The 22,236-nt window shown below is 52.3% G+C and overlaps 6 protein-coding genes and 2 non-coding genes across 8 annotated transcripts; 4 read left to right on the top strand and 4 right to left on the bottom strand.

Moving 5' to 3' along the window:
* Nucleotides 1-41: 41 nt before the first annotated feature.
* GGS23DRAFT_489515 (uncharacterized protein) lies at nt 42-1,463 on the bottom strand. Its single transcript, XM_051514382.1, has one exon. It carries the CDS (start codon nt 1,349-1,351, stop codon nt 626-628), a length of 726 nt encoding a protein of 241 aa, XP_051372953.1. The 5' UTR covers nt 1,352-1,463; the 3' UTR covers nt 42-625.
* GGS23DRAFT_t39 lies at nt 107-202 on the bottom strand. Its single transcript has one exon. It is a non-coding gene; the product is annotated as a tRNA-Tyr (tRNA).
* A 960-nt stretch (nt 1,464-2,423) lies between the features above and the next one.
* On the top strand, nt 2,424-2,495 carry GGS23DRAFT_t44. Its single transcript has one exon. It is a non-coding gene; the product is annotated as a tRNA-Glu (tRNA).
* Nucleotides 2,496-3,273: 778 nt separating this feature from the next.
* GGS23DRAFT_563488 (uncharacterized protein) lies at nt 3,274-6,830 on the bottom strand. The gene is made up of 3 exons (XM_051516089.1): nt 5,741-6,830; nt 4,660-5,610; nt 3,274-4,523 (listed from the first exon to the last, which is right to left on the bottom strand). The coding sequence occupies exons 1-3, from the start codon at nt 6,516-6,518 to the stop codon at nt 3,703-3,705; spliced, it is 2,550 nt and encodes an 849-aa protein (XP_051372952.1). The 5' UTR covers nt 6,519-6,830; the 3' UTR covers nt 3,274-3,702.
* A 612-nt stretch (nt 6,831-7,442) lies between these two features.
* Nucleotides 7,443-9,228, top strand: GGS23DRAFT_489440 (ornithine carbamoyltransferase precursor-like protein). The gene is made up of 3 exons (XM_051514381.1): nt 7,443-8,218; nt 8,293-8,980; nt 9,040-9,228. Exons 1-3 carry the CDS (start codon nt 7,886-7,888, stop codon nt 9,081-9,083), a joined length of 1,065 nt encoding a protein of 354 aa, XP_051372951.1. The 5' UTR covers nt 7,443-7,885; the 3' UTR covers nt 9,084-9,228.
* A 249-nt stretch (nt 9,229-9,477) lies between these two features.
* GGS23DRAFT_595878 (small regulatory subunit of acetolactate synthase) lies at nt 9,478-10,470 on the bottom strand (the record flags this gene model as incomplete). Its single annotated transcript, XM_051518391.1, has 2 exons — nt 9,478-9,658; nt 9,707-10,470. 2 exons carry the CDS (start codon nt 10,468-10,470, stop codon nt 9,478-9,480), a joined length of 945 nt encoding a protein of 314 aa, XP_051372950.1.
* A 702-nt stretch (nt 10,471-11,172) lies between these two features.
* GGS23DRAFT_563476 (uncharacterized protein) lies at nt 11,173-14,037 on the top strand. The gene is made up of 9 exons (XM_051516088.1): nt 11,173-11,588; nt 11,651-11,904; nt 12,084-12,105; nt 12,168-12,220; nt 12,276-12,440; nt 12,490-12,698; nt 12,747-13,124; nt 13,175-13,379; nt 13,446-14,037. The coding sequence occupies exons 1-9, from the start codon at nt 11,381-11,383 to the stop codon at nt 13,467-13,469; spliced, it is 1,518 nt and encodes a 505-aa protein (XP_051372949.1). The 5' UTR covers nt 11,173-11,380; the 3' UTR covers nt 13,470-14,037.
* Nucleotides 14,038-14,054: 17 nt separating this feature from the next.
* On the top strand, nt 14,055-15,815 carry GGS23DRAFT_489333 (uncharacterized protein). The gene is made up of 3 exons (XM_051514380.1): nt 14,055-14,329; nt 14,424-15,175; nt 15,257-15,815. Exons 1-3 carry the CDS (start codon nt 14,262-14,264, stop codon nt 15,547-15,549), a joined length of 1,113 nt encoding a protein of 370 aa, XP_051372948.1. The 5' UTR covers nt 14,055-14,261; the 3' UTR covers nt 15,550-15,815.
* The last annotated feature ends 6,421 nt before the right edge of the window (nt 15,816-22,236 follow it).

Here is a 22,236-nt window from a genome sequence, read left to right as displayed (position 1 = left end):
TCCCCAGCTTCACAAAGCCTGGTCGCTAGCTTTCGACCAAAAGGGAGCAACCAACTTCACTCAAGCAGATTTTAAAATAGACCAAGGAAAGACAAAAAAGACTTGATCCCTCGGGCCGGATTCGAACCGGCGACATTTCGGTAACAATCATCGTATATTAACAATTACAGCCGAACGCCATAACCAACTAGACTACCAAGGGCGAACACTGAAAAGTGGGCTTTTCAGCGAGGGACACATTCTGTTGGGGAAACGCGCGGTTTACAATATTTTAAGAGGGCTTACGCCACCAAAGTCGTCTGTACTTTATGATCTTCCGTCACCCAGTACACACCCAAATAGGTCTTCTGGCTACATGATGCACCCATACACCCATAGGCAATGTATATTACAACTCCTACCTGTTTAAATGAAAATGTACGTATTGATTGAAAGGAGATCCTTTGGCAGTTCGTCTGTTGCTTACCTACCTGACTGAGGGCTGAAAATAGGCATCACCCCTAATGAAGGAACGAGAAAAACACTTAGCCACAGGCAATGGGTGAGAAAGAGGCAAGACGGCGGTGGTTGCCGGGAGCGGCCTTGGGATCTGCTTCTAAAAGACCCAATCCCGCTGCTGCTCGGGCTACCTCGACTCAGCAGGAGTCTCGGTCTCGTGTTCCTCGCTATGGTGCTCTTCCATCATGCAGTTGAGCGCCGAGCTGAGCGCCTCCATATCCTGGGGGCCAAAGCTCTTGCGGAGCGTCGAGGGGCAACCTGGCGTCGTGATCCGCTCCTGGAGGCGTGCGTTGGCATTGTCTAGTAACAGTTTCTTTCTCGAGGCTTCGTTAGGGTTCATATTCACCCAGCGGTCGAAGTGGCAGTCGTCATCAGCATTTTCGTCACTACCGCTGCCGCTGCCGTTCATAGGCGACAGCAGGTACATGTCTTGAACGGAGACCTTGCGTTTGGCCGATGCAAGATATGGTGCCAACGGAGGCAAGAAAGAGGGCGAGTTCAGGGGCGAGAATGGCGAAGGGTAACCGCTGCCATTTCCGAGGGCGCCCAAGGCTTCGGAGGATGATCCCACCTCCAGGCGAAGGGCTCGGTCCGCCGCTTCCTGGCGTTTGGACCGTATACGCTCACGCAAGGGAATCCTACCGTCTCCAGTGAAAACGACATTGTGGCGGTAAAGGTCAGCCTCCAGTTCTCCACCTCGCCTCTCAACATGAGCACCGAGCTTAACCCCAGCGGGCCTATCGTCGGACATGCAGTGGCTGCTGCCCGCTACCGCCATAGCCTCGAAGTGCTTGCTCAGTTCGCGAACACGACTGTGAGCCTGGACTTGTGAGGGGCGTGTGCCGTCGGACATTGTAAGTGAGGATAGGCGGCAAGTGCTCAAATGTCAAGATGGGTATGGCTTTAACTGGGAGGCTTCCAGGGAAAGACACTTACCAAGTGGGAGCCCTGATAGAGTTATAGGAGGATACGTATCAGGAAGGGCAAGGACTAGAAACTTCATACGGGTTGCTGAATTTATAAGTCGGTGCTCGAGCACCGCTACACTCAGTCTGTCTAAATGCATTGTTAAATGTATGTCTTTGTTCTCCTTTGGCTCCTTGTCTGTGAGCATAACCGCCTGTTCAAAACTGTTAGAACAACAATCCTTTTATTCTAGACTAAACAAAGAAGATGTTATGAGTTTTGATTCTCTGGATGATATAGGCTCTGAGTTGCTATTACTATCTGGTCTTGCGCCGTTACAGCCTAATATGTATTGGGATTCTTCCCTTACTTTCCCTAGTCTTAGCGGAACTTGCAGGGTAAAAAGTCATACCTACCGCCTACCTAGGAACATGTGGGTATCTTGACCACCTAACCCACCCGAAAGGTCGCTGGTGCTTTGATGAGGGGAGGTTTTTTTTTCTCCGGAAAATAGGCCTATATTGACGACAACTCAGACGTAGATTTACGAGTAGATGCTAAAAGGAGGTCAAAGGAGCACACCCGGCGGCGGACAGAAAACGCTAGGGGTGGTAATCTGTGCTGGTTTGCGATCCGGATGCAACCCTACCCAAGGCTGTTTTCTGACGGCTGGTCTCAGATAACGGTGTGGAATGCATTCAATAATGGCTGCACCCTTAGGTAGTTAGCATGAGGAGCCGGGAGGTCAGGTGCATACCGAAGAACTTGTATATAGGAATGTAGCGCTCACTTGGACATTTGGGCCGCCTTGGAGTAGGAGACGCCTAACCTAAATAATATCTACCTATGTCAAAGTATCGGCAGGTTAAGCCAGGCGAGGACGTAAAAGGGCACCCCTTAAAGATAAATGCTAGGACACGCATGATAGTGTTCTTAGTAGAAGTCAGCTATAAATGTCATCCATTGCACTCAGCCGCATCCAGCCTCGCTCTGTCAGCTCTGGAGGCGCTGGTTGCCATTCCGGTATAGTGTAACGGCTAACATACCTCGTTTTCACCGAGGAGCTCGGGGTTCGATTCCCCGTACCGGAGTTGTTGTCGATTTGTCAGTGTGTTTCTTTTTTAACCCACACCTCTTTGCAGTAGAGCAAGTTGTTTGCCTAGGATTGGACTTCCCCATCTGGGGGATCCAGAGCTGGGCGTCCCATTGTTCCACTTGACAGGAACATGTTTTGGATCGACAATATTCTTCGAGGTAGAGACACAGCAGGACCGGATCTCCCCAAGTGAGCAGCTGTTATTACATGCCTACCTCCTACCTGCCGAGGTACGTATGAGTAGGTATGTCTACAATTGCTGTTCCCAAGGTCTCCCGCGCCCATTTCCAGCCGTCAAATTTCCACAATTACCATTTTCGCCCCTTGTTCTCCTCTCCCGGCATCTCCTCGCCCTCTGCCTTACCCTCGGCATAGTTGTCTGCGCGCAACATCATGCCAGGGTCAGAGGCGGTTATGCTGCTGCGGCGGGCCCGGGAAGTCAAGTAGAGGGTCAGGACGAGTGCGAGGACCAAGATGGTCACCCAGATGAGGACTAGCCGAGCCGACCGTTTCGGCCGCGGGCCGTACGGCGAATAAATCTTTGGCATCCGGACCATAGCCGCGATCGCAGGTAGCTAGGTTACTTATTACCCGGAGTAGCTTGGCTTAGGTACTTGTATAGGCGTGTATTCTTCTTCTTTGCGTAGGTGCTCTTTTGGGTGCTCCGCTGTTGTGCAGTCTGGCGCCTGGGAGTTCGCAGGTGATTAGAACGGCGTGGCGGGAGAGAGTGTGCTCTTATGCGGTGTATGATGAGGAAAAACGAATACCTCCTACCTCCTAGGTAGGCGGTGAGCGAACGGTATGAATTTATATCATAAAGGGCACTATGTACCTATGCTAGTCACTAAACAACCTTAGCTTTAGAGTCTCCTACAAGAAATATCAGGCAGGTACTTAGGTACAGGTACGCAGGTAGGCACCTTGGGTTCGCGACAATAGCACAGTCTGCGGATAACCACAAGATCGCGTGTCTCTCCTTTCTATACCAAAGCGACATGTCTCGCAAAGGGGAGCCACCTCGCTACTCCTTGCCAAACCACAATCCGGCCTCCGCTAACGGTGAGTGCGTATCCCTTTCTAAGATGTTATGCCTATGTCTTTCATTCTTTCACCCGTACCGTTATACACTGAAATTCAACTATTGAGAGGTCAACTGATCCCTGGTAACGCCCGCCCCACGCCTGGCCATACCGATATATCTATCATAGCTGTACGCCGGCTTTGATCCCTTTACCCTCGTACCAAATAGACTCTTGCCAATTCCCCAATCGCAGGTCCACGTCAGCATAGGCATCTATTTTTAAATCGCCGCCAATGGCTTTCTTGATAGCATCGTAGCCGACGGTATCGAGCGACCACGTAACAGGCAGCCTCGGCGTCAGTGATGTTCCAGGTGGCGCCGAAAATGGCAAGTCGTACAAAATCTGACCCACCGGATTTGTGTGGTTGTAAAGCGCTGTGGCGTTGACGAAATCTATATATAACGTGTTGTAACGCAACGGTGATACAAGAGCAAATGTAGCTGTAGAAGAGAAGAAGTGGAAAGTCGCGTCCCTGATAAAGCGAGGCTTCTCGCCGGTAGCGTCTCCGGGGAGATCCAACTTCGGGGCGGCGAGTGTGACGTTAAACCGCGAAAGAGCTCTAGAGAGAATGGGCTGTCCCGGAATGCTATCTTGGTGGCCCTTGACGGTAATGCTCGTATTCCACCCAGACAGATACTGTGAAATGATATCCCGTCCAACTTGTCGGCCCCGAGAACCGCCCATCGATGGATTCCATCTTGCAGTAACCGGCACGTTGAAGTTCGGGCCCTTGGCGAGATCCAAGCTCTCGATAGAGGCACTTCCCAGAATAGACCCATTTTTCAATACGTGGATGTCGGCGTACGGTATGTGGGCCGTGTAAGGCGTTGGGTTGGTTATATTCACCAATGCTCGCAGAGTTATCGAGTCTGATGTCGTGTCTAGAACCCTGAGGGATCCGACCCTGGGGTCGATATCGTCAAGAGCGCCTCGGGCAAGTGCTGAGGCCAAGTTAGCGCGTGCCACTGTTGAGGCAAGGGTAGAGGGGCTTGGGATTGCACCTCGGGGATTGAGCCGTCCGAATTGAACGAACCATCTGAGAGGCGCACTGACAACATTAAAACAGCGAAGACGGACGTTTTACTGGGATTTTGCCCTCCGCAGGAACCTCCTTTATGGTAAGATTTCCCAGTGTGGTATGCACTTGGATGTCGACCAGGGCATTGACATCGAGTTGGACCGTTTTGCGGCCGAAAAATAACGCCTGGACAACTTCGCTGAACACCGTGTCGCTCGTTATGTTGAGGGGCGCATCGACGATTCGGGATTCGATCATGAGAGAAGCTCCGCCATCTCCTTCACCCTCCAACCTAGTCGAATTGGCGCGCTGCCATTCCCGCAAGTTGAGCTCGCCCAACTTATCAGATTTATACATCACGTCTGCCGTGGCACGGACAGCCGTCACGTCAATACCGAAATTCATCTCCGAAGGCAGGCCTGCAGTGACTAAGATGTTGCCCGACACAGTGGGGTTGGCTTCCGGGTCGCCAGGCTCGGCAAAAGGATCAGGCAAGGTGAAGTGAACATTGGTTAAAGAAAAGTTACGGATCAGGCCGTCTAAGGTCCGGCCAGGGAATGGGACTGGAACGGTAACGCTAGACAGGATATCTGCTATCCACTTTGGCGTGTCACCATCGGGGTGACGGCTCCCACGAACGAATAAGGAGGCGGGGTCGCCATGCATAAACTGTCCAAGCAGGATATCCAGCGGTGAAGACGTAGAATCAGGGCAGACGCGAGTCAAAGACTCGGGCAATTCGTGGATAACTGCTTTGACTTCGGCTCCAACGTCGGACCGTGGCTTGACGTGGACGCCACTCGTGGCCGCTTCCGCCACCAAGATAAACGGATCAGTCGTAGCACAACCGGATACAAGAATATCGAAGGCTAGTTCGGGTATGTCGAGCTGGACCGGGAACTCGTTAAACGCCGACAGTGATACGTCGGCTAACATGGATCCATTCATTGGTCCATCCACCACGTTGAAACGGGTGATATTATACTGCGGGATAGCTGGAGTCTTGTTCGCTGTTCGGGCAATCAGCGTTTGGCTCGTTCGAAGACCAGCACACTCCTGCCCTGTCGTGGCAGGGAGGAGAGGACATTTCGCTCGTTTTCCCGAAATATAGAGCAGCAAAGGAGCGGGGGAGAGACCGACCTTCAAATACGAGAGATTCGGTGATGGTGTGGATCCCCAGGGGGATTATGCCGGATTTCATGTTGAGATCAGCTACTCCATTTAGACGAAGTTTTTCCAGTCTTCCCTCTAACCATTCGTTCGCAATCGTTCGAATTCCCTCTACGGGTCCAGGTGTTATCTCCGTGATGAAGTCGAACCTCGTCACGTCACCATCCCGCAAATTTACCACTAGAGGCGGGATAACCGCACTTCCGAGTAATATGTTATCGTAATCAGGAAGACGCACGTTGACCTGGGTCTGGCCGCTCTGGAGCTGGTATGCCACCCACGTAGAAACCCTCCCTACTCTTCTCACATGATTGTTGCTAACTCTAGACCCGTCGAGGTGGAAGTTTGCTTGTATACGGGCGCGAACGCCACTCGTCGTAATCGATTCGAGGGCAAGGTTGGTCGGCTCGATGACGGCAGCTTGCCGAGCATATTCCTGGACTGCGTCAGGGACGATAAAGGCGAGAATAATAATAGCCACGGCAAGCCCAGCAAGGACCGCCATCGCGATGAAGGAAGGCCATCTTCTCGTTCTTTTAGTCGAAGTAGACGGATATGTGTTGGCGGAGCGGGATTGGGTAAAATCGGCAGCGTCCTCGTCGCGCTCATCCGGTTCCCCGTCATAAGGTGGTGTAGCGGAAGACTCCGAGAGGAGAGGCGTCGATTCGCTAGAACCGGAGCGTTGTATCGGGACCGTCTTGCCTTTCATTGCGGTTGCGAGCAACGGCGACGTCTCTTCCTCGGCCATCGCGACGGCTAGAATGGGCGAGCCCAACGGACCGAGTCAAGTAGTGGACGATGGAGGGAGCGCGGCTAGAGTAAGGAGGGCACCGGCATCATCAAACCTGGTGGTCTCTCTAGTTGGCCTAGATGAACGAATGGTTTAACAAATTGGCATTTGCGATGATGCGGCAGTTAGCAGCGGATTTCACAAGGAACAACGATAACACGATGTAGAGATAGATTAGATGTAGATGCCTAGGGTGCGAGCAATGTTGGACGGCGTAACAGACGGACAACTTGGAGGGGCGGGTAAGTTCTGGAAGGCAACGCTGGTAATGGAATCCACCCAGTAATCCATGTGTGCACCACACCATCCACCAACGAAGGTACACGTAAGGCTCATAAACATTACCAATTGGAAGCCGACCCTTCGTTCCACTTTCGGGCTAGCGTTCTCAAGCGGAAATATAGGTGTATATGTAGTAGGTACCTACATGGTACAATGCTTGAGGGTTGACATCATGGCAGATGGAAGGAGCAGGGATTTGAGGAGGGGTACATGCCTCCTGGGCAGGTACCTACCTTAAGATATTTACGTGCTTATGAGTACCTCTAGTACGCACTTTACTCCCTATACGTTATATGCTGGCTTCCGTGGGCCTGATGCATAGGTACCTAAGGTACCTACCTCCTCTTAGGCCGGTACACAATAGGTATAATCGGTAGGAGGTATTATAGGTACTTCTACAATGTATTGTCACCTCACACCTATATGTAAATAGGTAGGAGGTACCTATAAACGAGAACATTAAGGCAGGTACCTACCTACCCTGGTTCTTTTAGGGGATCGATATGAGTACATCGCCCCCACAAGAAATAACATGGAGTTGAAATACCCAGGCACCAGATGGCAGGGGAGAAGGGCACTGAAGAGTGACCGAAAGCAAGCCCTAAAAGTCGCTCCGCCCTTCACCCGTTCACGCCTCATCTATAGCCTATCAATCCCGGCCAGTTTGTCAGCTTAGGCAATTGCCATAAAACCACACAGTCGGAGTCAATTCAGGTATCTACAGGCCTCCACCTAAAAGATTAGGAGGTACCTACCTTAGAAGGTAGGTAGGTAGGTAACTAAGGTAGGTGCGTCTGCGTAGGCAGAGGTAGTGACAAGCCTACCTATCTATCTACCTAGGATGTTACTTACCTGTGGTTGAAATTACAGAGGTACCTAGCTTTTTTCTTGTTATGGCTAGATCGGCCTATCGGATCTTTTTTCATTCTTGATTGATACATATCATCCAGTACGCACCAACTTTAAGGTGCCTCAACCGCAGCAATTCCCGTTTTGCAGATTACAGGGGACCTCGACTTCCTCAGACGTCAAAGAAGAAAAAAATGTGGTCGTCTGCTTTACGACTTGCCGGGGGCACATTTCAAAGTGCCCGGGCGATGAACTATTCAACGTCCTCCAAGACAATCCGACATCTGATGTCGATCAGTGACTTGACGCCAAATGAGTTCTCGAAACTGGTGCTGAACGCTGCAGCGCACAAGAAAGCTGTCAAATCTGGCTGTATCCCGAAGAATCTGCACAGCAAGTTGACCGGACAGACAATCGCCATGATCTTCAATAAACTGAGTACTCGTACCCGTGTATCGACGGAGGCTGCCGTAGCTATGATGGGAGGTCATCCGATGTTCCTCGGGAAAGGTGATATCCAGTTGGGAGTGAGTTGATCCACCGATCATCCGCTCATGGCAAAGCTAGGTGTTGAACTAACCGACGAACCCCCACCTTCCAGGTGAATGAGTCGTTGCTTGATACCTCTAAGGTCATCTCATCGATGACATCTTGTTTGGTGGCTCGAGTCGGCCCTCACGATGACATTCTAAACTTGGCAAAACATTCTAGCGTTCCCGTCATCAATGCGCTGTCTAATGACTTCCATCCGCTTCAGATAATTGCTGACTTCCTCACGATCCATGAGTCCATTCCCAAGGGGTCTGCAGATGCGGATAGCATCGTGCCAAAGGGACTCAACGTAGCTTGGGTTGGAGACGCCAACAATGTTCTATTCGACTTCGCAACTGCCTGCGTAAAGCTAGGTGTGGGGATCTCGGTCGCCACACCTCGCGGCTACGGCATCCCGGAGGAAATGTCGAATCGAATCAGGAACCAGGCCAAATCTACCCAGACGCCTGGGAAGCTGCATGAAGTGACCGACCCGGAGGAGGGTGTCAAGGACGCAGACATCATAATCACTGATACCTGGATATCCATGGGCCAGGAGAAAGAGACGCAAAAACGGCTGAAAGATTTTGCTGGCTTCCAGGTCACCAATGATCTGGCCGAGAGAGGCGGAGCAAAACCAGACTGGAAATTCATGCATTGCCTTCCTCGCCATCCTGAGGAGGTTGATGACGATGTCTTCTACTCTGCGCGATCTCTTGTCTTCCCCGAAGCGGAGAATAGGCTGTGGGCAGCTGTCGGTATGTTCTCTCTTTATACTAGACTAGATTCGACCGCCCTAGCACTAATCTCCTTGCAGCGGCGCTGGAAGCTTTTGTTGTAAATAAGGGGGTTATATTGTGAATATCCCCTGGCCGATTCGGGAACGTACGGCGTCGCCTGCATCGCAAGAATTTGCGAGCACGTTCATGAGGAAAAATCCAAATGAAGCCGAAACCTAACCCTTAAGTGATATTGGCGACTGGGGGCTGGGGGTTTCAAATATTCATTTCAAGACGGGAGAAAACATTGACTTCTTCAAGATCGACGACCTCTAGCCCCAATGTGATAGCAAGGTGTAATAAAATCACCAAATAACATGCAACACATTCGGGATTACTAAGGTTGTTCGCGCGAGGTACTGTACGTCTATATGGAAATAATGCCCAAAGAATATTCCTCCTTTTTTTTGGGTGGGGGTTGGCAACAAACCGACAATGCTGAAGCTTCTCATGTCAAAAAGATCCTCTGCTCTAGTTTAACCAGGCGGCAGCTGGCTAATATCTACAACGTCATCTGCCTCTTTTACGATGCCTTCTTCGTCAGGGCCATAGAGAGGGGATCGAGGTAAGGCCATGAGACCCGTCCGTGAGGATTCCAAAATGCCAAATGGCGCGATGAGTTTCAGGAACGAGTCGATCCTAACTGGTTTGGCAGACCTATAAAACGTTAACATGAATATTGTTTCTCGATTAATACTCACTTACACCTCGACAATACAGCTGTTCGTGCTAATATCTAGGACTTTGCCTCCGAACTGATGGGTAAAGTAAGTTATAGATTTTAGGTGCTCGTGCTTCAGACGCAAAGCTTGGCTAGCCGCTATCTTGCTCGGATGGAAATCCTGTGCCGTATCTCTCAGCGCATTTTCGCCGGTTTCCGTCAGGGCGGCTTCAGCAGTTATTTCGCGGTGGTGGGCCAACAACTCCTCGAAGTACTCCGGCCCCAGAATGTTGACCTTAGCAAGAAGCAGTTCCCTTTGGACCAGAGCAGCATTTGTGTAGTCCAAAACGGCCCAAACAGGCACCAGGTCTTCTAATTGGCGCCGTGCTTGCTCTACCACGCCATCCTGTCCGGTAAGAACAATCGTCATGCGGGACAAATCCTCAACCTCTGTGCTGCACACAACCAAGGAATCAATATTGAAGCCCCTTGCTGCTAAGATGCCGGAAACTCGGGACAGGACGCCAGGTTCGTTTTGGACTAGGCAGTTGAGGACATGCCGTTTTGGGGGTGCCATAGACGGAGTTGGAGTTTCGTAGAGGATATTGGAGACAGCTGCTTGCGCAGACCACGATGAAGGCGTGTCGTTGGTCGGAAGAGGGGCCTGGCGACGACGAAGTGCTTTGTAGGCGATAGCGGAAATCGGGCTGCTACTAGAGCTCCATCTCATTGATGTCTGGGGGGTGACTCTGAGACTGGCAGCAACGACTCTAAAGCCGTGCCCTTGGATAAGGGTGCGGGACGCCATTATTTCTGATCGCAGGCCAGAGGTGAAGCGCTCTAGATCAGAAACTATGATCCCCAAAGGCCTAGGAGAGCCCTGCAGGACTCAATAGGCAAAGGGCGGGCCTTGTTGATGAGTATTGATTTGAGTCAAAAGACTAGGGCGAAAAATTGCCACAAATATTGAAGGCTCAAATACTGCGAAGTTCGGAGCTCCGCTACGAGGTACAAACTTACCCCCCTGCTACTTAGCACCCCCACTCACATTACTTTCTCCCCCAACAAGTACGTACGTAGTACATGTGGGCATCCTTACATACCTACTATCCCTAATTGGAACTGAAGGGGACTTACCCGGAACAGTGGAACACAGCGCACAGTATACCTAGGCACCTCAACAGCAAGCACCTCCTATAACATTAGTACCTGCTACATTAGTAGGCATCTTTATCTACATGAGGTGTAAACATGTGAAGCTATGTGCTCAATTACTTGATGCATTCAGTGCTGTACCGTAGTGTCTACCCCGTTTAGCCAATGCCAAGACCGGGATATCGGGTTGCGGGTGACACCTTTTCTGGGTCCAATCCGGTTAAACTTAAATCCGACCCGTTCGTGAAGTACCTAACGTTTCCTTGGAGCTTTCGCTGTCCAATCAGGGAGTTTGATTTATGGGTCCATCAACTTTGCCTGGAGGTTGGAGCCTGTTACCTAAGCTGTCCATGTGGGTTTCCATTCCAACCAACCTACCTTCTATCAATTGGATCCTGAGCTTTTCCAGGACAGAAATTCTTCATCATCTCGATTTCGTTGTCAACGTCAACTTCGCATCTAGAACCCTTATCCTCTACGATACCCTCCTCATCGATGCGCCCAAGCCCCCGGCCAGCTGTCCAAACGTTTGCTTCATCTTCATAGATGTTAAATCAACAGATATGGATGACAGCGAGCGACGAACCGCGAAGCGATCGCGATTTGACCAGACCGAGCCAGAGCCGCGCCGCTCTCGATTTGATCGTAGGTCGCGGTCGCCCCCTGCAAAGAAGTTCGACCATGGCCGAGACCGCAGTCCTCTAGACCGTGGTGCCGATACTACGCCATCTGAGCCGAAGAAAGGCTCTGTAGATCCTGCTGCTGCAGCAGGTATGCACCCGATTATAAAATCTCGCTTTGCACATATGTTCACTGCTGACCTGTTAATCTAGCTGCCGCTGCCGCTAAGATTAACGCGCAGATCCAGGCGAGGAAGGGGATTCAACATGTAGACGTACCGCCAATCAAGTCCTCTACTTCGGTCTCTCCCGGTGCTCCGAATACCGCCAGCCCACCACCACCCACTACCACATCTGGAAACATAAACAGCGACATGTACATTGCCGATGGTGACTATATCAAGGACATCGAAGTGAACAACTTGCGTAACCGATACCTACTCACCAAGAGTGCCACGCAGAAGATGGTAAATAATGCCCCCGGTCAATTCCTACTGATTCACATCAGAGCTTCTAGCCCCAGACTTGGTGGTTCTCTTGCAGTGTGTTATCATCTGTGTGCGGACGGTTCTGCTTACCTGGAAGCGTGCTAGCTCGCACACGAATCCCCTCTGTGGCATCTGCTGACCTCCGCTGCTTGATTTAGATCAAAGAGGAAACAGGAGCTGGTATGAGACACCTCCCAGTTATTTATTAATTTACTATGCAGAACCATGGTTGACTTTGAAAGATGTCACAACTCGCGGGAATTACCTACCGGACCGGACCAAGACAGCCTCTTTGGTAAGAAGTCATGGTATCGTATTAGGGATAAGACGTGGGACTTACTCTCAACCAGGGCCCTCCTCTCTACCTCCATGTCACAAGTACCACGAAGGCTGGCCTCGAGGCAGCCGTCAAGAAAATTGAGGAGTTGATGAAGCAAGAGCTTCCTAATTTGGTTGATGAGCGACGCTTCCGCCGCCGAGATCAAGAGCAGGTTGAACGCGATGAGTTTGGACGGGTCAGCTATTTCAATATCTCATGTAGCGTATGGGGCTAACGGTGAGCAGCGTAAATGGCCAGAGGCAAAGATACCGATCAATCTCGAGGAGATCCGTGGTTTCAATCTCCGAGCCCAGGTGGTGGGGCACGGCGGCTCTTACGTGAAGCATATTCAACAAGAGACCGGATGCCGCGTCCAGATCAAGGGTCGTGGTTCTGGCTACCCGGAAGGCCCAACCAACCGTGAGAGCGACGAGGACATGTACCTCCACGTGAAGTAGGTATATGCGAAACCCTGTTATTGCAGCTCCCTAACATTTTCTAGTGGCCCTGACCCTAAGATGGTTGACAAAGCCAAGGCTTTATGTGAAGACCTAATCGAGAACGTCAAAGAGCAGTACGAGGCGTTCAAGAACAGACCGCCGCGCTCTCACTACGGCGGCCATGGTGGCAGCTACGGAGAGAGATCCTATGGAGACCGGTCCTACGGCGGTGATAGATACAGCGATAGAGCAGGGAACGACTCAGGAAATTACGGCGGATATAGCAATTACAACAACTCCCCAGCTCCTGCTGCCGCTTCTGCCTCGCCCGCGCCTCCTTCGCAAAGCAGTCCACCTGGCGCAAACGCGGATTATGCCACCCAGTACGCTCAGTACTACAACGGCCAGGATCCCTACGCTGCATACGGCGGCTACGCGGCGTAAGTGGTATTTATATGACAGGGACGTGCGATTGCTAACTCAAAATCAGGTATGTGCAATACTATCAACAATACTATGCCGCTACCCAGGCAGCCCAACAAGGAACTACACCTCCTGTGCCTGGCACCTCGGTTTCTCCTCCCCCACCACCGCCAAGCGAAGCTCCGCCGCCACCTCCCCCTCCCGCCGGATCTGCGCCTCCTCCACCTCCGCCACCTGCTGGATCACCTCCGGGAGCTGGGAATTATAGTGCCGTATGTGATTATACCGGAAGGTCCCAGATACTAAGTCAGATTTCAACTAACCAAGTGTTCCAATAGGTCCCCCCCCCTCCCGGACTGTGAGTCTCGAAGGGCTGGTAATTTGATGGGCTAGGTGGCCATGTATAGTAGCGGAAGACGTGGCGGCTGACCTGGCGAGAGACGCAAACCTGGAAAAGACGGGGGGCGGCATTCCGTGCTAGAGCACCTGAGTAGTCTAGGCATCGCCCCAATAAGCTTCGTCACCTTCTATGTAGACAATGATCGGAGACATCGATCCGAATTGCTCTTGATTGCCTCGGCTTCGCTTCGCCCAGGCAGATATTTATGAAATGCGTGTTTGTCCCGGCTCGCCACGTAGCCAAACGCCCGTGGGTATGGGCACCTGGCCTCCGGCCTCACGCAGGATGGTTGGCAGCATTAGGCAAGGATGGATGGCTGCAATCTATATTATAGGTAGGCAGGTGCCGAAAGTTGATTCATCGATAGGCTAGGTAACTACCTATGTACCTACCTGCCCAGGGTACCTATATTGGGTACCTAAAGTAACCTAATGGAAGCGGGCCAATTGGAAGCTTGGCCATGCCCAGCGGGGGACCTCCTGGCAAGGCACCTTGATTAGGAGAGAGATGCTGCCCTTAGCGATACGACAGTACGTCAGTTTTCGGTGTTACGGCAAGCCTCAGCCATATACCTACCTCTCAGCCTCCATGCACGAATTCCTGTATGTTACCTGCTTACCAGTCGAGGTTACATAGACCTACCTACCCACCTACCAGGTAGGTATACGCGCGACCGATACTTCATTCACAGAGCGCATCTCAGTCTCCTACGAGTTCACGAGATGCGCACTCGAAGCTTCAGGGTTGTTACGCAATGAGCCATCAACGCTACCCGTCCATTGACCCCAAGGAGCCGCACTCCGTCTCTCTCAAGGTGCTTCGGTAGGCGACCTATCTACTCACGCCTTACACATACATCGTCTGCTACTCGCATGGCGCAGTGAACCCCAGCACTGATATCCGCGAAACCCCACAGGCTATCCCGGCCCTCCCTCGTGGGCCAGCACCCGTTAGCCGCACCGCTCTCGTCCAAGCTCCCTTCTCCCTCTACCACCCCCTTATCGACGCCAGCCGCCCGAGGGGACTCGATCATCCCCGCCTCTCTAGCGTACAGCACCAACAGCGACACGAATCCGGACCCATTCCTTCTCTCGCCGATTCTGCAGCTCCCGCCGTCATTCGGGTCCGCGTACGTCGGCGAGACCTTCAGCTGCACCCTGTGCGCGAACCGCGACGTGCCGCCGGTGGGGGAGCCGGCTCCGTCTACTTCGACATCCACGCTGGGCGGCGGGCTGTTGCCAACGGCGGCACAGCACCAGCAGCATACGCTAGCGAAGAAGAAGTTCACCCGCGACGTGCGTATTGAGGCCGAGATTAAGACGCCGGGGTCCGGCGCGGTCCTCAAGCTACCGCTGCTGGGCGCCGACGGCGCCGACGACGGAGGTAACGACAATACCACCGGTGGGCGCGGCGGGGGTCATAGAGGGACGGACCTGGAACAAGGCCAGACGCTCCAACGGATCGTCAATTTTGATCTCAAGGAGGAGGGGAATCACGTACTCGCCGTGACGGTCAGCTACTACGAGGCCACAGAGACGTCTGGGCGGTCGCGCACATTCCGGAAGCTGTACCAGTTCATATGCAAGGGCTCGCTCATTGTTAGGACCAAAGTGGGCGCGCTGCCTGACGGAAGAGAGGGCGAGCGGAGGTGGGTTATGGAAGCGCAGCGTGAGTCAACCTACCTCCCCCTCTCACCCCTTTCCGTCAGTATGGTCGAATGTGCTGACTCACTCTCATCGGGCCCTGCAGTGGAGAATTGCAGCGAGGATGTCATCCAGCTGTCGCGCGTGGACCTAAACCTAGAAGAAGGGCTGCGGTACCTCGACTGCAACTGGGAGGTCAGCGGTAGCCCGCGGCCGGTGCTCCACCCCGGCGAGGTTGAACAGTGCTGCTTCGTCGTCGAGGAGACGGGGAGGGAGGCCGTGTCAGAAGACGATGACGGTAGGGTCACCTTCGGTATTCTGGGCATCGGCTGGAGGAGCGAGATGGGCAACAAGGGGTTTCTCTCCACGGGCAAGCTAAGCACGAGGGCAGCTAGATGACGATACTATGCGAGCTAGGAGGGGTTGGAGGTAGTACGGTATGCTACCTCGTAACCACGTTGAGTGGGCGGTAGGCCAAATCCCCTAGCAACGGTGAAATCCCCATTTACGTCGTGCGTTCCCCTCGGACCTGTCCGGGTGCTCCTGCTGAGATATTCGCATAAGAGCACGTTTTACGGACCGTACCTATGATTTCCGATCCGTGCCTGCATATCAACAAGACGAGAGATGTTAACCAGCATGATAGACGAAACCACTTAGGTACTTCACCATACATTGCCACTCCGGTATGCTTCGAGCAACCGGATCATAGCTCTACAAGAGTAGTCTAGAGACGAAGGATCGTCCATGTTATAGCGGGAGGTGAGTAAATACGAAATTGCGGATATGCGGATAGGGTAGGCAAGGCAGTCTCCCTCCCTTCCCTTTCCTCTCTTCACTAAAAACAAACACCTCATCTAGGCGATACACTGCCAACTATGTTACCTTCTCCTCCCTCTTCTTCTCTATACCTATACAGCTAACAAACATAGAAGTATTCGCTCTAATCAAATTCCCGACCTCTCCTTAATTACGCATGATGGTTGGCATGCACATTTATTACCTTGTTATGAATCTGAGCCACCTGTTAGATCTGCAGCGTATGGACCTCAAACTGTGCAGCATATTGATAACCTGCGGTGGTTTGTGAGACTTGGTGAAATATGACGCCTACTCCACCAGCCATGTGTATGCATGATCGGTATTCGTTACCTACATGCCTGCCTGTCCCGTACACACCCGCCGCGATCTTTGACCTATTTCTCGTTCGAGACTCAGAAGGGAGAGGGTGGGTGATTGGTGATGTTCGGAGCCTCGGAGTGCGGGAAAAATGCGAATTTTCCATATACACCCCTGATGGGCCATGTAACTGCGAAGTCGATTCCAATAATAGCGTGGTGCAGCACTCGTCATTTGAGATCTGGCGCCGGAAAAGGAGCCACCTGCTTGGTCTCGCAGGCACGCAAAGGCCATCTCGTTAGAGCAAGTCACTTCCTTTCATGTGATGCATGTCACGGAACCCCTTTTCGAGAGGCACTGACCCGCGGGACCAGGCTTGGGGAACTTCTTACTATAGCAACACCCGCGCTGCCGTCTTTCTTCCTACTGTTCCTTTATTGTTACTATAGATTGCGGCTGGGCTGGAGACATTTGCCTGCCCCAGAAGGGAAGGATTCGTCCAATCCCAGACACGAGGCCTGAGGAGGATCCCTTCGCGTCCCAACATCGTTTGCTGAAATGCCTGCCGGGGGCCGTGAGGCGAGACAGCCCAATGCCTATAAGAGACGGATGAATAGCACAGTCCAAACAGGCGATCCTGAGCATTGGCCGACGCCCGAGCGGTAAAATGGCTCGGCGGACGGATACCTAAGTAATGCATATACGGGGCCGAATGCTTGCATCACTGACAGATTCGTGGCTCGTGAGCTACTGTGTGCGTTCGAGGAAGAGAGATCAATTGCAAGTAGCTTGCCACCACTGGGCACGATGCGCACTCGTGATCCTGCTGAGACTGTTCACAGCCTGCACGGCTCATGTGCCGTAGCGTGTTCCCGGAGCGTAACGTCACGTAGCTGCGATTCTCAGCCGCTCGTGGTGATGTAGTCGTATGTATTGTACATGCATACTTATAGAACATATGTAGGGGGGGGTTGATGTGATGACCTTACCGGACCTTAGATAGAGCTTCGGCAGGGTAATAAGATGCGTGCCATACGCCCATCACACACACGGCATAGGTATGCATACCAGCTCGACCTGATGCTCGAGCAGCTTGTCTCGGCTACGTCACTTGTGCGGCACGGCCATTCCCTGATGAGCTCCTGGTACCTGGTGCGAAGAGAGCAGCGTGGGATCCATGGATTAAGTGGATTGTGCCTCCATGAACGCTTGCAAGGATTACACGGACTTGTCAATCGCGGATAAAACTTCCAGTGATAAATGACAGGTATGAAATAGGAACAAACTTCCTCTGGGTGCTGGGAATCATTTCTGTATGCAGCAAGCACGCACACGCACATAATACACATATTCTCTCTCCCTTTTTCTTATTTCCTGTATCGTGCCGGCTACTGCTCGAAGGCTTCTCGCGTACATATACGAGGCCTACTCAGATATCCCCAAGCAATCATGCGAAAAAGAAAGAAAGAAAGAAAAAACACTCGACCTCGAAAACAAAATAGCAGGGTACATCTTGGGCATGCTCGGATCGGCGCAGGCAAGGAAAAACGTGCGAAGAGCGGTGACTTCACCGTTGCTCGTGACAAATTATAAGCCGCTCAATATGGCCTCGGGTTCCGTCCACAGCATTCTCGCTTCTGAAAAAGCATAAGCCCCAAAATCGGTAGAGCAACTCGTCCCCTCTCGTCAACTGCACCGAGCCCTGTCAGACTCCACATGCATGAAACATACTGGCCGATTCGAACCTGGATATCTGCAGCGGCGTCGCTGAGATCCATGGTTTTGACTTGTCTGAGATGGGGGAGCGCCTGACTGAATCCCGAATAGATCGACTGGCGATACTGGTTGTTGCTGGCATATTCGGGGTGTTGATTTGCCACGCTGGCTCTCATCCCCCGCGATGACTTACAGATCGGGTTTGGTTGGGTTCGACAAGATTGGGCGGACCTCGCTGTTGATAGAACATCCTACTACCCACACCCACACACTCTCTGTCTCTTCCGCATACAACACGCATGCATGCATGCATGGTAGATGGATTCGTGAGAGGCCACGGACAATTGCGACTGTGCGCCAATCCCGGCGAAGCCCGTGTACGACCGCCTCTCGTTGGTGATCTAGAATTATCAACTCCGGGGTGTAAGGCTTTGGCCGCTACGTGAACACACGGCCGGACCTACCACACTTCGTCGACTCGACAGGGCTTGGTGGGCAATGGCCTGTGTCCGTATGAGGCCGTACTCGAAATAGACGCGCACTTCCTGTGTGCAGTTCGTGCTTATGTAGGTACACAGATGCCTACGTAGACAGGTACGAAGCTGCGCCCAACGGCTCCAATACGAGCTGGGACCCCTTATCCGGGACGGGAAGGAAGAAATCTCGCTCGCATTAGGACGGAGAATGGGAAGAAAAGTTGGCCGTCCTACCCCTGCATAGGTAGGTATAAGCTTGCTGCAGCCTGTGCGGGGACAACAGGCCAGGCCTGACAAGTTCCAATGTTCCGTCTACCTGATTCTCGTGATAGAGGCTCCCTTCATTCTCCCTCTACCGAGTCTTACTCTACCGGAAAGGCAATCGGGAAAGGGGAGAACGGGAGAGGGGGGCCAATGGGCCAAACCTACACGCCGCAGCCACGACTGCAAGGTACCAAAACCTCCGGGTCAAGTGCGACGTACGCCGCCTAAGACGGTCGCTTTGCTGGCCACGGGATTGGTAACAGTTTCCAACGTTTTGGGTATTTGGCCATGTGCTAAGCGGCGTAGCATCGGGGAGCGCTAATGTACTCGCTAAGAATAGCTGCATGCTCCTCCGGTCGTGTCGTGGCCTCAGGGTAGGCCGTGTTGCGGGAGAGTGGTGAATGGCCCTTTTTTTCTTGGGTGTTTTTTTTCTTCTTTCATGTGGTGGTCGGATACGATGGTGTGGATAAGTGCGCAGAAGAGGAGCGATGGCCGGTCGCCTGGAGGAATACGGCAATTCATCCTCACTTGCTGTCTAAGGTGGGATGAGTTGTCCAAATTATTGTTTCACCGCATATGAGCAAGCATGCTGTTGGCGAGTGAAGTGTTCACAGTCTAGGATAGTAGCATTCGCGGACGATTCTTTTTCGAGGTTCTGACTTGCAACCGAGGAGCCGAGGAGGTCTAGTCTGGTAGGTCGGTAGCAGACATACCCAACATACCTAGATACCTACCTGCCTGCCTACCTACATACATGTGTACCTACCTCATAACACGCGTGGATAACCTCATCGGGATGCCAGCTATGCACAGGAGGCGGAGGGAAACAGAGGGAGAAATGGGCAGAACGGAAGAATGTTCCTCTGGGAAATATGCCAGAGTGCTACATCGCGCATTGGGTGGTGAGCAAAACAAGAAAAAACTGGGTTGAGAACGTCTTCCCCGCTATGATCACCACTTCCCACCTTCATTAGGTAGGTAGGCCTCGTAGCGAGCGTGTAGGCTGCCTACCGACATACATGCCTCCTCTATCTGCCTACCTCTAAGGCACTCGGTGGCTGCATGCCGCCATCTTAGGCGTACTCATAGGTACCTACCCTCTCAGGCGCTTGTCAGCAAGCATTTAAGACAGTGCTTGGGTACTGGTATGTACTAGGTGTGTGGTAGGTGTAGGTACCTAATGGTGCCATCCAGGTAGATTAGGCGAGGGGGGGGAAAGGCAGGCTAGCATTGTTTCTATCTGCATCCGCATAGGAGAAGGGGGTTGTCTACGGTTGCATGGGTAACCCATAGAATCTCGGAAACAACCCAACATTTCCGACTAGGTGAAGCCTCTATACTCATATACGGGTTAGATCAGGTAGTGCCAGCTATTAGTAGGAGGTAGGTACCTGCCTAGGCAGGTACCTAGGTAGGCAGGTATCCTTCGTAATGTGCGAGAATCAGGGTTGCTTTCATGCCTTAGGTGCCGGCCTATTTTCAGCAGATGCAGCCTCCGACTGACTCCGCTGCCTTCAACGTGGAATGAAATTCGCCTCGGGTTAAGGTATTTGGGAAGTATACATCTTAGGTAGGTATACACGTTCCACTTTTATGTAATTTTGGTCTAGCACAGTGCACGAGGTCAGGAAGGTTCCAACTCTTGTATCCATGCGGTTATGCCTCCTGAGAACCGCTCTCAGTTCAGTGTCTCTTCCAGTGCTCCTCGACCCCTTGTCGTGGAAGCCAGAACAGGAGATAGCTACATACGCGTGTACACATGTACACACACTCCATAATACACCCGTCGGCATGGAAGCCACCTAGCTACCTACATCTGTACGCAGGTATGCAAGGCGGTGGAGCAATGTCGTGCGATACGCGAAACGTACAATTCCACTAGCGTTAAGCCAGATTTGTGGAAGTCGTGGAATATTGTACTCATAGGCCTGTACCACCTCCATGCCGCCAACCTACTATGAGTAGTAGACGTAGAGCGTATGTACTATCTTAGGTACCCCCTCCTACCTAACCTCCTAAGCCATGCACTACACGGGCACCTCTACATCTATAATATGTACCTAATATGAAGGTACCTACTTGAGTCAGGCCCAGGCGTTGTCTGGCTACATCCCATAGAGGTATGTAGATACCTTGGGTAGGTACCTATTATAGCGTATATTTTGGGCTCTAGTCTCTAGGCTATGAATGTGGACTACCGGGGTCGACACCGATGGATTAGCCCCGACGACGACGACGGGGTTGGTCTGGGTGTGCTGCATATCTCTCTTATCTGTTCGACCATCTCGACCGTACGCGCCTCCAGCGCCGGTGCCATGCAGAAACCCCCCTTACGCTACCAGGACTATCTCTAGTCTCCTCCGTCCACAACCACTCGTTTCCTCGAGCAGTAGCTGATGCTGCATGAACTCCGTTGAGGATCGATCTTTTTGCATACCCAGAGACGCATCTTCTCGCACACGCTTCCTCGGGGCTGTTCCAGTTGGGGAAGCCCTCCTCCCTCCACTGTTCACCGTCCAGTCCCCTTCTCCTGCGTCTGTCGATCCTGTCCAGCAACCCCGAGCACCGACGCCGCGAGCATCACCACGCCAGTACTATCTCACCACCGTGCCTCGACTGCCCACTCGCGTCCTGCCTCGTCTCTACCCGAACGATAGCGCCGCAGAGGGGCATGCAGCTGCATCCGAGCACTGCATGATTTCCAGAGGCTGTTTAGGTGGCGTTGCATGTCAATAAGTCGTGCGCGTCTACCCGTTGCCAAAAGAATAAGGGGGTGAGAAAATCGATAGACAGGGGCCGATAAACTACCTATCTACCTAACAGTATCCGTCGACTACATCTGTTATACGCACCCCTAAAACGAAACGAGGGAGAGAAAAAAAAAAGCCCGAACAGAACATCCAAGCCTGCTAGTACACACACCCACTTCCACGCCCACGTCCGCACACACACACACGCACACGCACACACATTCACGCACTCACATATACATATACCTGCCTGCCTACATACATACGACGTACATACGCACACACAGAACGCATACGCACACATTAGGCTCACGTTAACTAGAAGAGCGCCTCTCGGCGGCCAAGATCTTCCCGGACGGCTAATCAACTGACAATCACCAACTGAAACTTAATATCTGATCTGTCGACCCATCCCGTCTCGATGGCCGGTTTGCCTCTGGCCTATCATTGAGAACGGCAATTTGCTTTAGGAGTGGCGATACCTACACCCTCGAACAGCTCCGGCAAGTAGACCGGGTACCTGTGCTGTTGCCGAACCCTACCTACCTAATAATCTATCCAGTCGATCGTTTCAATCACAACTACATATTTATCCCTCGCTTGTGCAACGGGATATATGCATTGGGCACTTGTATCGAAGCCGCCGATACCCACCATCGGGACTGAGAAACAGAGCAAGCAGAGCAAACTCGGCACGGTCGAACCTATCGTCTGGGCTTCCCGGATCCTCCCTGGCAGGCCAGCCCAACTAACTCGTCTCA

The sequence above is a fragment of the Durotheca rogersii genome (assembly GCF_024521655.1).
Source record: "Durotheca rogersii strain YMJ 92031201 chromosome Unknown GGS23scaffold_7, whole genome shotgun sequence".
Classification (NCBI taxonomy): domain Eukaryota; kingdom Fungi; phylum Ascomycota; class Sordariomycetes; order Xylariales; family Xylariaceae; genus Durotheca; species Durotheca rogersii.
This window is presented reverse-complemented; position numbering and strand designations above follow the sequence as displayed.

Bases quoted from the DNA above. Each gene is read 5' to 3' on its own strand.
- GGS23DRAFT_563488 (XM_051516089.1), bottom strand. From the start codon at position 6,518: ATGGCCGAGGAAGAGACGTCGCCGTTGCTCGCAACCGCAATGAAAGGC. The intron at 5,611-5,740 runs GTCGGTCTCTCC...TTGCCCGAACAG, and splicing joins CGAATCTCTCGTATTTGAAG to CGAACAAGACTCCAGCTATC. The intron at 4,524-4,659 runs GTCCGTCTTCGC...ACTTGGCCTCAG, and splicing joins GGGCAAAATCCCAGTAAAAC to CACTTGCCCGAGGCGCTCTT.
- GGS23DRAFT_489333 (XM_051514380.1), top strand. From the start codon at position 14,262: ATGAGCCATCAACGCTACCCGTCCATTGACCCCAAGGAGCCGCACTCC. The intron at 14,330-14,423 runs GTAGGCGACCTA...GAAACCCCACAG, and splicing joins GTCTCTCTCAAGGTGCTTCG to GCTATCCCGGCCCTCCCTCG. The intron at 15,176-15,256 runs GTGAGTCAACCT...CGGGCCCTGCAG, and splicing joins GTGGGTTATGGAAGCGCAGC to TGGAGAATTGCAGCGAGGAT.
- GGS23DRAFT_563476 (XM_051516088.1), top strand. From the start codon at position 11,381: ATGGATGACAGCGAGCGACGAACCGCGAAGCGATCGCGATTTGACCAG. The intron at 12,441-12,489 runs GTCAGCTATTTC...AACGGTGAGCAG, and splicing joins AACGCGATGAGTTTGGACGG to CGTAAATGGCCAGAGGCAAA. The intron at 13,380-13,445 runs GTATGTGATTAT...GTGTTCCAATAG, and splicing joins GAGCTGGGAATTATAGTGCC to GTCCCCCCCCCTCCCGGACT.
- GGS23DRAFT_489515 (XM_051514382.1), bottom strand. From the start codon at position 1,351: ATGTCCGACGGCACACGCCCCTCACAAGTCCAGGCTCACAGTCGTGTT.
- GGS23DRAFT_489440 (XM_051514381.1), top strand. From the start codon at position 7,886: ATGTGGTCGTCTGCTTTACGACTTGCCGGGGGCACATTTCAAAGTGCC. The intron at 8,219-8,292 runs GTGAGTTGATCC...CCCACCTTCCAG, and splicing joins AAGGTGATATCCAGTTGGGA to GTGAATGAGTCGTTGCTTGA. The intron at 8,981-9,039 runs GTATGTTCTCTC...ATCTCCTTGCAG, and splicing joins TAGGCTGTGGGCAGCTGTCG to CGGCGCTGGAAGCTTTTGTT.